The sequence below is a fragment of the Tetrao urogallus genome (assembly GCF_951394365.1).
Source record: "Tetrao urogallus genome assembly, chromosome: 7".
NCBI lineage: Eukaryota > Metazoa > Chordata > Aves > Galliformes > Phasianidae > Tetrao > Tetrao urogallus.
The window spans coordinates 41,704,112-41,721,307 of NC_136820.1; the positions used below are offsets into that span (position 1 = coordinate 41,704,112).

The 17,196-nt window shown below is 37.6% G+C and overlaps 1 protein-coding gene across 8 annotated transcripts in view; it reads right to left on the bottom strand.

Moving 5' to 3' along the window:
- The window catches only part of ZMYND11 (zinc finger MYND-type containing 11), a gene marked incomplete at both ends in the record, with an annotated part of 58,992 nt that overhangs the window by 11,389 nt on the left and 30,407 nt on the right, over positions 1-17,196 (bottom strand). For 2 of the 8 annotated variants that reach the window (XM_079537977.1, XM_079537976.1), the window contains 7 exons: positions 1,088-1,206; positions 1,725-1,802; positions 2,442-2,497; positions 3,627-3,714; positions 5,159-5,251; positions 5,653-5,730; positions 14,062-14,223. In XM_079537977.1, coding sequence (XP_079394103.1) covers positions 1,088-1,206; positions 1,725-1,802; positions 2,442-2,497; positions 3,627-3,714; positions 5,159-5,251; positions 5,653-5,730; positions 14,062-14,223 — 674 coding nt within the window. Of the gene's footprint in view, positions 1-1,087; positions 1,207-1,724; positions 1,803-2,441; positions 2,498-3,626; positions 3,715-5,158; positions 5,252-5,652; positions 5,731-14,061; positions 14,224-16,938; positions 16,984-17,196 lie in introns of all 8 variants that reach the window. The other 6 variants (XM_079537975.1, XM_079537980.1, XM_079537978.1 and 3 more) reach the window with 6 other exon arrangements.

The window sequence follows — 17,196 nt, forward strand, 5'->3', positions numbered from 1 at the left end:
TGTAACATAAATATCATTTAGTGAAGTTAGAGAAACAATTCTAATTTACACCTACTGGGAATTTGGTCTTCCATTTTTCAAGAAATGGCACTCTAGCAGAATCTATTTTGCCTTTTCTGCCAGCACACACTTCAGAAAAGTTACAAATACCTGATCCCACAAGTCATCCTACTTTCTTCAATAGTTTGAAGCTTTGTGAACTTAATGCCAGAACTACTAATGAGGTAAGCTGCAACAGATTCAAAGACACTCGTTCTTTTATTGTGACACAAATAAAGATGCTGTATTCACTTAGCACCCATTAGGAAATCTTGGTAGTTCATGCACAAATTAAAGCATGTTAAAGTTAGATCAAAAGCAATTTAAATGAACAGTTTCATAGAACACTATTACTGAATCTCTAGACCTTTTGGGATGCTTGAAAACATACGCTTTCCCCAAAACCATGTTAATTTGCAAACATTTATATTCCTCTGCTCACATACAGGCACATAAATTAAACAACAAAAAAAATCAGTACATCCGCTGTAGCGACCCTATCTAGCTATACCCTTTCCAAATGCCGAACACACAAGTGGATTTGGAAGTAAAAATTGTGAAGCTTCCAATGTAAAGAGTTATTCTCTGAAACTGCCAACCGCCTCACAGCAGGAATTTCATCAGTGTTCCAGCAGTAAAACAGAAATATTTGTGATGTATATTATATTGCTAAAACAAAACAAAAAAACACATAGTGTGACTGCTCAGAAGAGGACACTGCAGAAAGTCAGTACTGCTGGTAGTATGAGAGCATTTCTGTCCAATTTTTACCTTGGACTGGATTAGCAGATTGTTACTGCTTCGAAAAAACAGTTCTCTGCCAGAATTTCATTGGCTTTCTTTAATTAAAATGGCATTAAGTAACAACTCTATCCCAACCGTGGAATCTCTGAGCCATTTGGCAACTTCGGATGTGTTAGACTGAGCTTTAAACTTTATGAAACAACTGGCTTGCAACTAGCTGAGCCACTACTCCCAGTGTGATACATGAGATAAACTCATTCTAAATACTGTTTTTAGAAAGCAACACGTGGAATAAATAAATTACCTTTGGTGGTGATGACCAAAAAAGCGAACATCAACTTGATTGTCCTCCTTCTGCATGACTTTGGCTGGCCAAAACCCAAAGCCTTTCATTTTGGCCCAAACCAACTCATGATTAGGTATCTGGAAAAAAATGTTGTATTTATTATTGGATATGAAGCATGATATTAATTTGTACCACAAATATTTTACTGTAATGTTATACTAGTTTCTTAAGAATATGGTTGTTGTTTTATATCTAATGCTTATTTTCATTTTTATCTTCTTACAATGCATATTTCTCTGTAAGATTTATTGCTTGGATTATCATCAAAAAAAGACTATTGAAAACATGTATTTTAAGCATCCCCCAAATTAAACTTGTCTTTGTCCTTTCCTTTCCTAAAGTTTTATTTCTGTAAGCTCCTTATTTTCTTGTGAAAGTGATGTAGCTGTCTGATAATCAAGTTTATTACACGTATTGATACGGCCTTGCACTTCAACCAACATTTTGTTTGTGTTAAATATCTAGATTTAAGAGAGTCTTAATCATACATCTGAAACACGCTTACAGAAATTGAATATTCAATGCATTAATGAGATCAAACTGCAGGAAAATATGCAGAAAAACAAACAAATAAAAATACGTGTCAGCAACATACACAAGGATAGCAGAACCAATTGTCAGGTCGTGCATTTGACAAATAAAAACAGTTCTTGCAAAGCTGCAGTTCATCCAGCTGAAAAACAAAAACAGATATAAATAAGCTCCAAAAATCCTATTTGTATGAGCTCAGTAGTGTAAGTGGCAGAATTTTTCAGTCCTGCTTGCTAATTGGGTGGCATTACTTCTGTGCAACGAGGTGTGAAAATGAGATGTCTTAAGAGCAGATGAAAGACAGATGCAGAAACATACTTTCAAAAAACATGGGGGAAGGGCATAATTGAACACTTTATGATTTATTAAAGCTAAAATGCATAGTTATTAAATTCATCAAAATTTAAAGCACTTTTTTGAAAGAAAAAATTCTACCGAGCAAATGTGACAGCCACCTCATCTTTACTTTTTGGTCTCCTTTGAATATTAATAAATGTTTCAATGACAATTACAGAATTTGGTAGGAATCCCACTTCAGACTGAAATTATACAAGCAAGTACAATTATTTCTAGTCCAATCATGTATTATATTATTTCAAAACTAAAACTTAAATATCATTTAATCCAAACGACAGTGTAGTTGCAAAAAATGGAAAAGCAATTCTGAATCAGTAGCTAGAATTTCAAGTCCTTGTTTTCAGAACAGGAAGAATCATTCTCTTAGCTTCTAAAGCAAAAACCAAACAGCATGTCTATATGTTGGTTACTTGGTGCTACTTACTTCATGACATGTGTCTTTGTAAAGCATCCTCGCTATGTCAGCTTGTTCACTGTCCGCTATAAATTAAAAATAAATGTTATGAACAATCACAGGATGATCACCGTGCTCACGAAGATTTGCAGCTGCTATGACTTTCATGCTGTAATTGTCTTGCTTTAGAATGCAAAACATAATTCAGCCACTCAGATAACCCTTCCATTTAAAATTTTCTAATGATCAGTTCTATATTTCCTTGCTCTTTTGTGTTTATAATGCAAAAAACACTGTTGGGAGCTTTAAACCAAACAATACAAATATAAATCTCTAAATATGGATCCAGTTCCTTTCTCTGCTAATGTCTTACCAATTGCCCTAAAACATGCTTCTCTGCAGTCACCATTGGAGGGAACACAGGTACATAAGAAATACATAAGTATTTCTGCTCAGAGAACGCTTCAGAAACTGTTTATCACTATGGGTTTTCCTTGACACTTGTGCATGTCTCTATCGGCACACTCCCTCTCTTAGTGCTCTCCCTACTAGCAACAGTGTGGGTTGCCTGACACTGCACACGGCCTGGACCCAGTTCCCCTGAGCTGTCTGCGTGGGAGAACCACAAACCACATCCTTCCTGAAAAGACATCTCTAGAGAACCTTGTTCCTGGACCTGGCTCTGACTTCTAGAAGTGGTGGTGGTGCTTCTACATACTAGCTATATTGTCAGACCTTATTAATTCCCTCAGTGGCTGGCAGCTTTTCTGATGGCACCAGTCCTTTTCTGATGGCACCGGTATTTTTAGAGGGATGTAGATGCATCTGCTGTTGGAATAAGGCAGATATTGCCAATGTTTTTTGCTGACACAGCACATCAGAAACCTCTTTCTACTTTAAAGCAACACGTATTCCAGAAGAAACCTGTAGCATAGACTAACTTGCGTCTTTGCTTGCAGAAGAAACAGGATGGCAAAGTTGCAAATTCCCACTGACAGGTTTAGCAGAGAGGATGAAAACAGGCATGTAGCAGGTGGGCAAGAGCAGACCCTCTAGTCAACCAAGTCCTCTCATAGCTTACTTTCATTTGTAAGGGCTTTCAAATAACTTCATCTAAATTTAAGATTATCAAATACCAAAACTAATCTTGAACTTGTGAGCTTCCTACTGACAAAGATAAATCAAATAATGCGAGTAATAAATGTAGCACTTTACCTCCATAGAAAATCACTGTGTTGTGTAGAAGCAGCTGCGCATCTGCTTTGAACTCCTCATAACTCCTGTACTTTCCTTCATTTACTTTCTATATAAAAGAAAACAGGACTGTGAAAAAAACTGCCAAAGTGCTGTACCTGTTTTACGCAAAAAAGCCTTCATGGAAATCTGCATTATCAGACACTGCCCCTCCAGCATACAGAAGTAATACTTACAGCTGTTTGACATGGTTTGTTAGCACCTGAACACTGGCTGCATTGCTTCCTTCATGCAATGCTCAGCAGTAAAATAAGTGCTTTTATGTCTGATTAAGTTCAAAATAACAACCCTCTTGGTTATGACAGGGTAAATTTGGAGCAGTAAGATCTGATCCAGAATGCTGGTTCAAATAAAGGTATATTCCCTGAAGTGAAGATTTTGCACCTTAAAATACATGCCAGTTTCAAATCGATGTTGACTGCTTTTATACTTCTAGGATTTTCACTTGACAATGAGTGCTTTCTGATGCAGGCTGATCTCCTTAGCTTTCCAAACTCATAGCAAAAGCCTACAGGGAGCCATGCAGCTAATTTACCTAGTAAGATCTGTTTTCTAGTAAGGAATGCAGTCTTTTCTCTTATGCTCTTTGAAGAACATCTATGAGAATTATAATCACCAAAAAAAAATGTCTTCAAATTCTGGGATGTTATCAAGGCCAAAAAGACCCTCTGTGGAAGTGGGTCAAGGTGACACAATGAAAAGGAAATCTAACCTATTTTTAGTTTCAGCCACTTCAATCCAGCCCGTAATGTGTGTCTCCAAAATTATCAGCGTAGCTATTGTTTATCCATGTTTTTCAATAACAATAATAAAGCAATATTTATTTACATCTATGTTTGTAAAGGATAATATATGTTAGCATGTCATAGCAAACAAGTTACAACAATAAATAAAATGATATGCTATCCAGTTTGGTCATGTGTTGATCTACATGAGTCACAATCAGACCTTTTGCTCAGAAGAAAAAATAAAAAGAGAACACACTAGAACTTTATTCTTGGAACAATTCATGCAAAACAGATGTTAAGTGAGTCCTGGTTTTTTGCAATCAACAAAATGATTGGTTCTTAATGAATCATTCAGATGTTTCTAAAGTTGACATCTACCCAATGCCTCAATAGTTAAAAATGCAATACAGTCAAATGGGCCAGATATGCAAACGCAGGCACTAAAGACCATATTCAATGACTTAGATAAAGCACGCTTTTTAAAAAAGATTTCAGCTACCTGCAGCTCCTAGTAAAATCCTAATATGAAAGGAATTGACAATACTCTATGTCTGAAAACCAGGCACCACTCAAGACATTTTCACTTGTTTACCTGTTTATAAAGAAAAGTATGACATTTTAAGCTCCTACATTCAATGCTCAATATGAAGCTGCAGTACTCATCACAAGGAGAATTAAACAGGGTTGTGCTTTAGTTCTTAAGGTTTATCTTCAGTGTTAAAAGGCGCCTAAACAGTGTGGAAGTTAGAAAGGAAATCACTCTACCTCCTGGATAGTAGGAACATCAACAGCTGAGTGCACCAGCCTCCTATACATTGGGTGTTTGTTGTCCTTCCCTTTCTTGTTTAGATCTATAGCCTGAAAGGACCACGAGACAATACAAGTTATTGCATTGAGAATCTGCATAAAACACGAACAAAAGACTAAATAATTGCAATAGATTGGAATATTTCAGGTGGAGAATAGACAAGGCCCAGCTGCAGATCAGCAGTCTTACACATTACGTGTGTCTCAAACCTGAAAAATATCAGTTTCAAAAGAGCTACGGGCCCGTTGTATAAACTGTTCCTGCCACAATTATATTAATCTTAGCCAAGAGACATGATAAGTGCATGTTGAAACACACGCACTGCTTATGACAAGGGAAATAAAACAACACTCTCCTGTAGGACTTCTTCCAGCGCAGTCACACACGGCCAGCTGCACTGCATCCCCTACAGCACACAACACTTTGCCAACTGTCCCTGTTTCAGACTCACCCGCTCCTTCATACGAGAGACTATGAACCGCAGGTATGTGCTCATCTCTTGCTTACTTGTGTTTTTCTTCTTGATGCTCTGTCAAAGAAAAACATAATCATATCATTTTAATTTTGACTTCAAAGTTCATCCAGCAAACATTTTCTCAGTGTCACAACATTTTTTGAAAATGTAATTTCAGATCAAGCTATATCAGAAGAATTTTTAGGGGGAAATCTTTTCTGAGGAAGTGGTAATACTAACAGGTCATAACAACCATACATGCTGCTTAGAATTACGACTGGGCTGAGGACTTCAGCTATACAAAAATTACCAGTTTTATTTCTACCTATATTCATACTATTTTGCCAGAACTTTTCACATAAAAACGTGTCTTATTAGAATAAAGTAATGAAGAAGGGCATTATAGTTTATAAACCATCTTTTTCTTAATTAGCAAAGCATTAAATTATCAGTAAAATAAATTACTTTTAAAAGAATATCCCATACTATCTATAATGTGCTTACTAGGCAAACAGACACCGTGTGGGATACACTCAAACACAGGACTGCTCCAACCACTAAGAACTCAGAGTACTCCCTGTTGCTCAAGAAATACAGCAGTTAGTTTTTGTGGTTCTTCCTTCATAAAACCCAATCTAGATTTCAGAGCACAGTTTGCTTCTTTTTAACAGTTCAGGATCCAGACATTTTAATCCCCATCTCGGACTAGTGCAGAGTCTTATCCCTACCCTTCAAAGTCAACTCAGGCTAGAGGGAGCTTTTCATGCAGAGAACATGCTGCTCCATAGAGGGTGGCTCTCAGGTGCCTAGCTCTCTTACAAAATAGCCTTTCCAAGCCCAGGCTGCTGGCTGTGCACAGTACTACATGGCCTTACAACAGCTGCTATCTCTTCTTTGTTCTTGCCTATAGGAGCTCCTCAAAACAAAAGTGCAGTGAAATAGCAGTATGGGTTCCAGGCTTACTTCTGGCAGAGGTTTTCGGCTGCTTACATTTTTAGCAAAAATGTTTACTTCACCTCAAAACTCTGAATGCAATGAGTGCCAAGCTGAGTTCTCCATTCTATGCCTTCAATCATCAGCTGTCTGCAAAGTATGGGGACCAAATACTTTGAGCTACACCTGCCTCTTCAAACTTTGATTGTCTTCAGCAAGATCCACACAACTATGTATGACTGCTGCTTAGCAAACAATATTACGTATGATGCACATGAAGTAACAGAATCCAGTTTGCCATGTAGTACCACATGGGTACCTAATGGTAACTAAGAGAGGTTAAGAGGCTTACAAACTATTAATCAGTAGGTTTGTTTTCTTTTTTTAAATTAGTCATAACAGACCCTGGACATAGAGAGGGAAGATATGTATTGAGCACAGAGCAACTAGTTTTACATATTTACTTAGCAGAGCACAGATTACACGGTAATACAAAAAGAAAAAAAAAAGAAGAAAAAAAGACAAAAGGACAGAAATTTGATTTCTGGTTGAGTGTGCTCTGCTTTCATTCCTTCTGAAAGACACTGAAGACACTGAAATCACAGACTGGCCCTGGTGCTACAGCAAGAGTGTAACCTATGCATCTCAGGACTGCACTTACTACCTCCTTCTCAAATTAAATAAAATCTGTACATAGCACCTATAAAGGTGTCTGTTCAATTACTTAGCAGTACACATAAAATCATTAGTCTGTGATGGAATATTTCTACCTCACCACTGCAAGCTACAGAGTGTACCTTCAATAGCCTCTGCCCCACAGACATGAACCCACATGCAACACTACTGTATGCAAAGCAGCGCTATAGCTTTTTCCTGAAAGGACAATGCCAGTGTTAGGCAAAGTGCAGTACTGTGGAAAGGGCCAGCAGATCTTTCTAACTCTCCTATCACATTTTAGCATTATTTTCACAGTGTTCATGCTTCCTAGACTGTCTGCCCAGGCTCTGGAATGAGACAGAATTTTCTTTGAGCCCTACGTTTGAATTACCTGAGTATCTCTTTAAAGTAAACAAGGCAGACAAAGTAATCCGCCACAAGAACACGCATTCTACTCAAATTCAATTATCTATTCAGTTTTGCATAAAACAATATTCCTACTCAGCTGCAATGCATTAAATTTTCTGCATTATGAAATGCAGCTGTCATTTTGTCGTTTTAGGCAAGAGTTCTGTATGCTTGCCAATGACGTACCATTTTAACAGGCTTCTCAAGATGCAATAAAATTAACTTGCAGAGATTAGTCCTCTCTTTCTGACACGGTTCTGAATATATCATCCCTTAAAATATTTCAAAATTCATGTGAACCTTTTATCATGCCCTGATGGGCAGCACAGTTTGTAAGAGACTGTGTTAAGATAGACGGTTTACAGACTTATCTCTCAGATCATAAAGATAGATAGGTGGCTTTGTGTCATTATTGATGTCAGCAATTAATATAATCTTAAGCACCAATGAAAATGATATAATTAACTTGCCAATTCAGGCAAACTTGAATTTCTCTACTTTTTCCTCAATTCTCTATATTGATATAAGAAAAAAAAAAAACAGATCTTCAGTTGCTTTTCTAAATATTGAAATGTAACGAATCAGGGAATAGAAGCCCATGTGCCAGCATAATGTCTTTTTATGGCAAGGTTACTCACCCTTGGTAGAAAGGTATAATAAAACCACTTCATTCACTTTTGAACAGGTTTACTTGTTAGGACATACCTAACACGTGATTTGGAAGCTATGATCAAAAACATGGATTTTTTTCCATAAAAGTAGTATGTGTTTTCAAGACTTGTCTTGTTCTGGGATTAGTCAAACTAGACACACTTAAAGAATAGTTAATATTAGATGAGGGATATCTTTAACATAAAATCAAATTATATTGTTCTGAGATAAGTAAATTTACCCACTTTCACGTCCCTTTATAGACAGAGTGATATAAAAGCAAGTACAGATGAAAATTTTGTCTTTCAATTTTCTACTTTTAGGAAAGGAAAATAATACTGGTGACTCGTGAAATTGCAGAAGTGGCAATGTCTACTACTTATCTTTTCTCACAGTCAGATCGACTAAGACACACTATTGAAAACCTTTTGCAAGAGACTCTTAAAATTCAATCCAACCCAAACAGATCATTTCAGGATCATTTAATGTACGTATTGTACTGGTTCTGGTTGGAATGCAATTAATTTTCTTCACAGCAGCTCTTATGGAGCTGGGTTTTAGATGTGTCACCAAAACCATTCTGATAACACAGGGATGTTTTAGCTATGGATCGACAGTGAACATCAAGGACTTCTCTGTTTCTCTGTATACCCAAGTGAATGGATAGCGTGCAAGAAGTTGGGAAGGGATACAACCGGGTAGATAGCCCAAACTGATGACAGAGATATCCTAGCCCATATAGCATCATGGATTGACTAGCCAGATCTATGGTTGGACTGCATGATCTTAGTGCTCTCTTCCAAGCTTAACGATTGTACAATTCTCTAATTCTATGGTGCTCAGTAATAAAAAGGGAAAATGGGTGCTTTATGGAGGTTATCCATCTTTAGCTCAGGTTCTGGCTACCCATGGGAGATGTTGAGCAATTGCTTTAGCATCACTTTTTCTGTTTTGCTTTGTTTCTTCTCTTCTTCCACTTCTCACCTTACAAGGTTTTCTTGCTTTCACTCCTCCTTTCCTCATTGCCTGTTCCCACCGAGGAGCAAAGGAGTGACGCTTGCAAGTGGCTGCATGATGCTCAGCTGCCCACCAGGGTTATCTCCCAGCAGGGATTATTTCCAAGTCACACCAACTTATAGTGAAATCAGCAGCCTTTCCTCTTTGAATCATAGTCAAGTGCCAGGCATTGATGTTTACATTGTGGGTGCAGGAGTGCAGCACTTGACAATAGCAATAACAATCCTCATGTAGAAGATTCATAACATCTGGTAGGCAGAAGGCCAAAGCTGCAACCTAACTGCTAGTAAGTGCAGGAAATACCTTAAATATGCATTACCCTCTGTGGCACATCTATTTTTTAGAAGTTGGTACCTGAAGACTGGATTTACGTTACTATTTGCATTCATTATCCCAGATTAATAGAAGTGCTTCGCTGGGAAAGAGGGTGGCAATACATTGCACTGTGAAGCTGCAAGTGACTTAGCAACCCTGACATGCACAGTGCAGGAAATCACTGCAAGGCTTTATGAACTCCCTGAGGTCAGCACCAGCTGAAGAGACACCCAAGAAACACTCCAGCCTGAAGGGGCACTGTTTATGGTGGAACTATCTATGCTTCACACTCTGAGGTACAGAGGTTTCCTTATAGTCCCTGATTAACCTTTTTTCCCATTCTTCTCTCAACTGTCAAGTGTATGCACACACTGAAGAGCTCCACATCAGAGCAGGAAGCTGCTCAGTGATGGATTAAGTGAAGGCTGCTCAGTGACAGACACATCTTTCTAAGTCACCAGTTCCATTTCCAGAAGCAGTTAAGATTTCCAGTGGTGCATCCACAGAGGAGAACTAAGTGTACAAGCTTACCATTTATCCACCAGTGTTGTTTATGAGCTCTCTGATTTACCTGCTGGCCCTTTGATTTTTTTAGGGTTTAAATTTACAGAGGAATTTGGTGCTAATGCACAGGTATAATTTGTATAAATATGCCAGACCCTACTTATGGAATACGTTCCATCATGTAGTTATTGTACAGGTTCTGGCTGTGACAGTTTTCTTTACAGAAAGTTCTAGTTCTACTTCTCCTCAGTAATCTTCATGTGCCTGTATTTCTAATTTTCTATAATTTGTCATTCTCACTTGTCATGTTACACCTATTGCTAACTGTGAACTGCATGATGGAGAATTTTTATGTACCCTACGAAATGTCCACTGGAGTACCAGCACTCTAAAACAACTTACTTATGGAACATGTATCAGCACAGTATTTCATATCTTAAGCTCTACACTTTACTTTGCTTGCATATGCACAAAACACAGAAATACTGAACAACCTACTACCATGGGTAAATTGGTTATAATTCCTTGTACAGCACATGCATGAAAGATCAATGCCTGATCAGACGTTTGCAAAAAAACCCAACAACAGCAACAACAATAACAAAATAGCCCAGGGAGAAAAGTGAAACCAAAAGTAATTCTTCCTTTTTGTTTCATAAATAAAAAATGTATTCCTCTGGGACAAAATATATCACCATGCATAATTTTGCCTTTCTTAAAAAAATACTAAAAAAAAAAGTTTTTTGAGTATTAATCACAGGCAGCTATTCAATCTGGGATCAATTTTCTCCTATTCAGACTTCTTTTAGACATCTATTTTCACAAACAACAACAACTACAATAAAACACTGCATTTTTTGCAGTACTTTATGCAGTTTTGAGGTACTAAATTAACAACTGGATGAGATTAATTTCCTCTCTTTATCCAACCAAAGAGTGGCAATAAGCATACAAGTCTCCTGCATCCTCCAGATACCCAGCAGACTAACCCTGTATTGCACAGACCATTCCAGTAGTGGGAAAAGGCTAATGCAATCCCTAAGACCACTTGATACCATCTTTCCCTAGTGACCTATCTACCAGGAATTTTTATGATAACACAAATTTATTTCACTTAAGACAGTGATTAGTCAACAGTCAGGGAGCATCTTCAATCACTGCAGTATGGTTTGAGCTGAACTTTGCTTGACTCTTGTCTCCTGCTGAGAATTATGTAAGGTATAAAATATTCACATTAGTTCTGTGAAATTAAAAAAAAAAAAAAAAGCCAAGAATGAGACATTCTTGCTTATGGATGCAGTGGGAAAAAATTGCCAGCAGGGAAACAGAGTTCAGAGCACAGCTTGTGAGGCACTGTTCTAAACGTTACAGGAGAAAAAATATTTTCAAGTTATGAACAAATCCTTGGCAACGTCCTTTATAAAATGCTTCTGAGTAGTCAAGTGTGCAAGATAAAGCTGCGCAGGTTGATTGAACTAGTACAGCCAGCAATTGTGAAACAAATAATCCAAAGGCTTGCTGACCTTGGCAGCATTACAGAAGCAATCTTTACATAAGAATGAAGTGTTCTTAGATTATTTCTCCCAATATATTAGGTTTCAAACATATTTCCACTTCACCTCTGTAAAGAGCTTGGAGATCCCTCAGTAAAATGTTCTATGTCCAGTCACAAGAAAAAAAAAGTACAAAAATATACACATCTCTTTGTCCCTATTACTTTCCTTGAACATCCATATTTACTGCAGATAACGCAAAATAAATCCCATTGTCCTTACGCAAGACAGTTAAGCTCTGTTATGTCCTCTGGATATCAGCCAGGGTTCTCTAAACTACCATAGTATTTTGAATATAGGCCTCTCTTGCTCTTTTAAAATAAAATTAGAGCAGCCTGTTCCTAGGAAGGTGGGGGAAAGCAGTGGAACAATACTGAAACCCGACACAAGCATGCTAATTCTCATCTAGACCTCTGCCTTGCTCCCAGGGACTGTGCACACCTCGTTAGCCCCAGTTTGCAAACTTAGGGCTTCAAACGAATTGGAGTAATTATCGTAAGAGGTGCCAGAGCAAGGGAAAAATGGATGGCATGGCATTTAAAATGGCAGCATTCTTATAAGTACGTTGGTTATCACTCAAGGCACTGAGCAAGCCAAAGGTCTCTGGGGCAGGAAGGATGTAACAGACCCCCAAACCTCTCCCTGTATAACAAAAAGGGAATCAATAGGCAAAAGAACACACTACATATGGTCTAAGATTCATAGCATTTTCTTAAAGGTAAATATTTGTTTAACATCAGTGCCATAAAGTATCTCAGAGCTCTAAGATGAAAATCCAGCTGAACTCAGAGCAGACCACCCCGCAAATGGGTGCACTCCGCATGCAGCGGTTCAGCTCTTCCATTCTGCAGACATCCATCTTGTAAGACAGATGCCATAAGCCTCCTAACACACAAACTCGCTTAAACCATTTACTCTTTCACCAAGCGTCATCTAAAACTGTTTGCAAACTAGAGTGGAAACTGGATCAGGTTTATCTGATCTTAATTATTTGTAAGAACTATCAGTATTTATTATGGGAAACAACAATTATTAAGGTGATTAATTTAAAAATCTAAAAGCAATTCACATATATACTCCCATTCTTTGTTTTTAACAGAGAGAATACTGAATAGTTAAATTAAATGCTGCTACTTTGATACAGGAGGATACAGTACATGTCTTTATTCTTAACTGCTTGCTCTCAGCCACTAGTATAGTTTTTAATTCCCTTACGCTTCCCTTACACTTCTTATTTTTGGTATTTCCCTAAACCCTGAGAGCTCCCACTCTGAGGCAGGTGTCAGGTTTTTACAACTGGTTCTAAGGTAACAGCAGTCAGAAAGTACTGTTTTGAAACAAAACAATCCATATGTTAAAAAGAAAACAAAACACAACACTTCTCTGCGCTTAAGAAGCACCAACCCCTAATACTGGTTACAGCAGAGATCATCTGAAGGTCAGTCCTCTGCCCTACAACTAGACCTCAGCCTTTGGCAAGGAGCTTCCTCTTCCTCCAGTAACCCAAGGTAGAAGGCAACTGGCAGATTTTTATACCTTTTATACCAACAATTTTGTCTTACTCATATGCTTTCTTCCCTACTGAAGAAAGCCTAGAAATGTGGTGCACCGTGGGAGGCTGTGCGGAGATGACAACAGTTAGGAAAAACATCTGGCTGATGCAAGGCTGGGTACCAGCAAGCACTTCCATATGTCTAGTCTTCTAACAACACGTAGACACATACCTGCTTGTTCTTCTAACATACGTAAGAAAGAACTGCTGTCACCCTACTATATTCATTAGAGAAACAACTGTGAAGAAAGAGCAGTCTAGATACAGATGTGATGGGTGAAATCCATATTGACTTTTTCATGCCAATAAATGCACAGGAGTAAATGAAAGGCAGAATTTCACCCCTTGGTTTTAGATACCACAGTTGTCAGCAACATGATTGTAGCTTCATAATGCAAAATATGATTCTAATAAAATATTAGGAATGCGGTCAAAATAAAAAAAAAAATTACATTATGATTCATTAAAATGAGGTTAAGTAAAAACAGCAGCATCGTATACAGCAATCTACTTACTCATGTTGAAGATTTCCACAATATACTGCATTCATACATTGCATACATACGTACACACATTCCCACACAGTATACTGTGTGCTGACAAATGTATAAGTAAAACTTGCTGGAGTCTTGAAAAATAACCATCTGCTACATGCACCATAATTCAGTATCTCTGTACAGATGCTCTAGGTATGTACCATTGTTAAAATATTCAGTTCTTTATCCATTAACCTGGCCAGACCATCTGGACACCTTAATGAAACTATTCATGAATAGCAACCCTCTAATCAGCACATGAAAGCTCGTAGGTACTCACCCTGCAAACTGGGCACTGCCAGTGACTACTGCTGTCTCTAAGCCTGAACTCATCAGACAAACACTTGGAATGATACACACGAAAACACAGGTCACATATCAACACCTCTCCAGGCAAATGGCATTCAAAACAATACCAGTCATGATTTTCTGTTTCCCAGTCCTACAAAAAATACAAAATATTTTGGTATGATATTCTGTCAAAATCTTCAGGAACTAAGAACAAAATTGATATATGTCTTGAAACCCAGCAGCAATTAGACATTACAAACAGTTTAAGAAGTGTATAATGTTTAAAAAACAGGGGAAAAGCTACATGCTTAAAGATCTTCATCAATTTAATATGTGCTAACTCAAACAGCATGTGAATGCCAAGTTTTAGCTTTTTCAAGTGTCTGATCGGTAACATAATTTCAAATATGAGCTCTGTCCACAATGAAAAGTTTTGGGTTTGTTATCTACCTTCGTGTACAACACTGTTGTCAACCTCTCTGCATTAGACTACAAACAAAAGGCTGTGCACTTCAATTGAGCATACCTATTTCCTCAGACTATGTCCCCTTGGTTTGATTGTTACAGTATATTTTCAACTGTAATATTCTGAAGGGTGACCCCTTCCAGTCTTTACTCTCTTTAAACTGACAACTTTTCAGTGTTAAGTTACAAAGAATACATGAAATCATGAACCTAAAATTGCAAGAAATGTGTTTGCTGAGCAATCTCAATACAATTCAAAAAATAGAAACTGTTTCACTTGCAGTGCCCAATAGCACTTATTCCTGAAATGTCCTACAGAAGACAAAGGATGTGATTCTGTTGATATACAGATGTCTTTAATACACTCTTTCTTGAATATTCAGTCCCAGTGGCCAAATTCTGACCTTTGAAACATGTGCATAAGCTTTGATGAAGTAATTGAGAATAGCATGCATATAATTTGGAGGCAGAATTTTGCTCTAGGAATCTCTAGCACTAAAACCAGACAGAATTGCCAGTGGCCACCATCAAATGTTTGTTATCTGAAATGCCATTCTTTTCCTTACACTTTGAAAATAACTGTCATATCTCAGATTAAACTCCCAATGCCTTTTAATGTCCAAATGTCACTTTTCAGTGGGTTCAAATATCTGAAAAAATTACTCCTATTCTTCAAGAAGTTATCTTGATAAAAATCGGATGGAGCTTTTTTAATGTCACATTGTAAAGGTGGAGTCTGCAACTCTCACCACTGGCCTGAACAGGCTTTTGTCCATTTCTCTTCCATGCTTGGGAAGCAGAGCCCCTCAGGTCCATAGGTCCCCTTCACAATGTGGGGTAAGAAGTGCTACAAAGTGGCACCTCCAGTCCCTTAGGCTGAAGCAGCTGTATCCTGTACATAACTCATCTGACCAGAGTCCTCCACAAATATCAGACATTTCAGGACAACCCCAATTGCCTACACTAAAGTTTATACCCATGAATGTTGGAGCAGTAAGTTTAGGAGAAACAAACCAATAAAACATCAAAAAAAGATCCTTAACCAATTTCTGACTCAGAACTTCATCCTGCTTTGTTGTTCAGATTAACAGTGTAACTTGACTTTCTACTCGTTTTGTTTCTTATTTATGTATCAATTCTGCGTATCTCAGAATGGCAAAACAATACCACTTAATTTAGCTATAAAGAATGTATTCTCATTTCACCAAATCTTTCCCCTTCAACAAAATCCAGTGGCAGAACACTTTGAGAGTCCTTTCTTTGCAATATTTTAGAAATAACTAAAGATACTGCATTGTAGATGCATGTGGTTTCTCTGCAGATTGACAAAAAATGAGGATATTCAATATTTAATGTAATACTTCTTTACAGAACTGCAAGATAAATAAATAAATAAGTGACAAAGGGCCAATTAAGCAAGAAAGGTTTGACTGAAGTTTTATCCAGAGAAAAATCAAATGGAGAAGAGCCCAAGAGATTCTGGCTACTGAGGAATTTCACTGCAGAATAAGGATTTCAGGATTTTTCCTTTTTATTCACACTCGTTACTTATTGGTATATTCCAGATATTCCATTGTTAGGAAATATGCTGGCAAAGAGATGTGGAATTTAATAAACACAGGGAACTTGCTGGCAAGAAAAACCACGCGCTCAAGCCAGAAACCATGTTAAATAAAACACCAGAAGAAGCTTTCTTGAGTAGTCCCAATTGAAAGTTTTGAAAATATCATTAGTTCTAAATAGGCATCACTAGGTTTTTCACAGAGATTTTTAGTTTAATGCAGTATATTTAGTGCATAAGTATATATAGAACATTCATTTATGCAACATATCCATAAAGTTAATAAAGAAAATAAAAAAGGTACATAGCCCTTGTGAGAAGCTATACTATTGACTTCAATAGCAAGGTCATAGGCAGTAATTTTGTTCCAGCAGCAGTGAAATGTTACTGCTTCGGTTTGCATGTGTTTGAATGGGAGGAGAATGTGCTCCCAAGAGACTTTTTCGTGCAGGAGACCAGATTCATTTATAGAGCTCAAAGTGCCTGCCAGTGCTCGGGGTAGGACAGGTCAACATCCTCCGCCAGCTGCAAACGCGGTTAAGTCTGCATTTACGCTATACACCACCAGGTGTCATCAGCCACTCCAAAAATGACTGATTTAAGGGCAACCATTGTAACAACGTCTTGAACTGTAACGTGTGAGTAACCACTTCCAGCCCCCAGGAGAGAGAAAAATCATCAAACTAGATACATACATAATGCAGACTAAACTCAGAATTGGAAGTGATATGGATGATGGTTTGGTGGTTAATATAGCAAACTAAGCTATCCTAATGGAAGACAGAAACGTAATAGAAAATATGACAGAATTCAAAACCACATAGTGCAAAAATTGTTCACCTTGTTTTTTGCTGCTGTCTGGGAAAAAGGCTGCATACCGTAGGCCTTTCAAAATAAAAACAAAACAAACTTTGTATCTATACTGTAATCCGTCCGATTATCAGGATATACACAAGGCTAGAAAGAATTCATGCACAGTGACCAGGAAATCAATGTTACTTCTAACATCTGGCTGCATACATTTCTTCCTGCATTTCTGGAATGATACCTAATGTTTTAACCACATTCTGTCTCTTCACAACATCCCAGGTACTTATA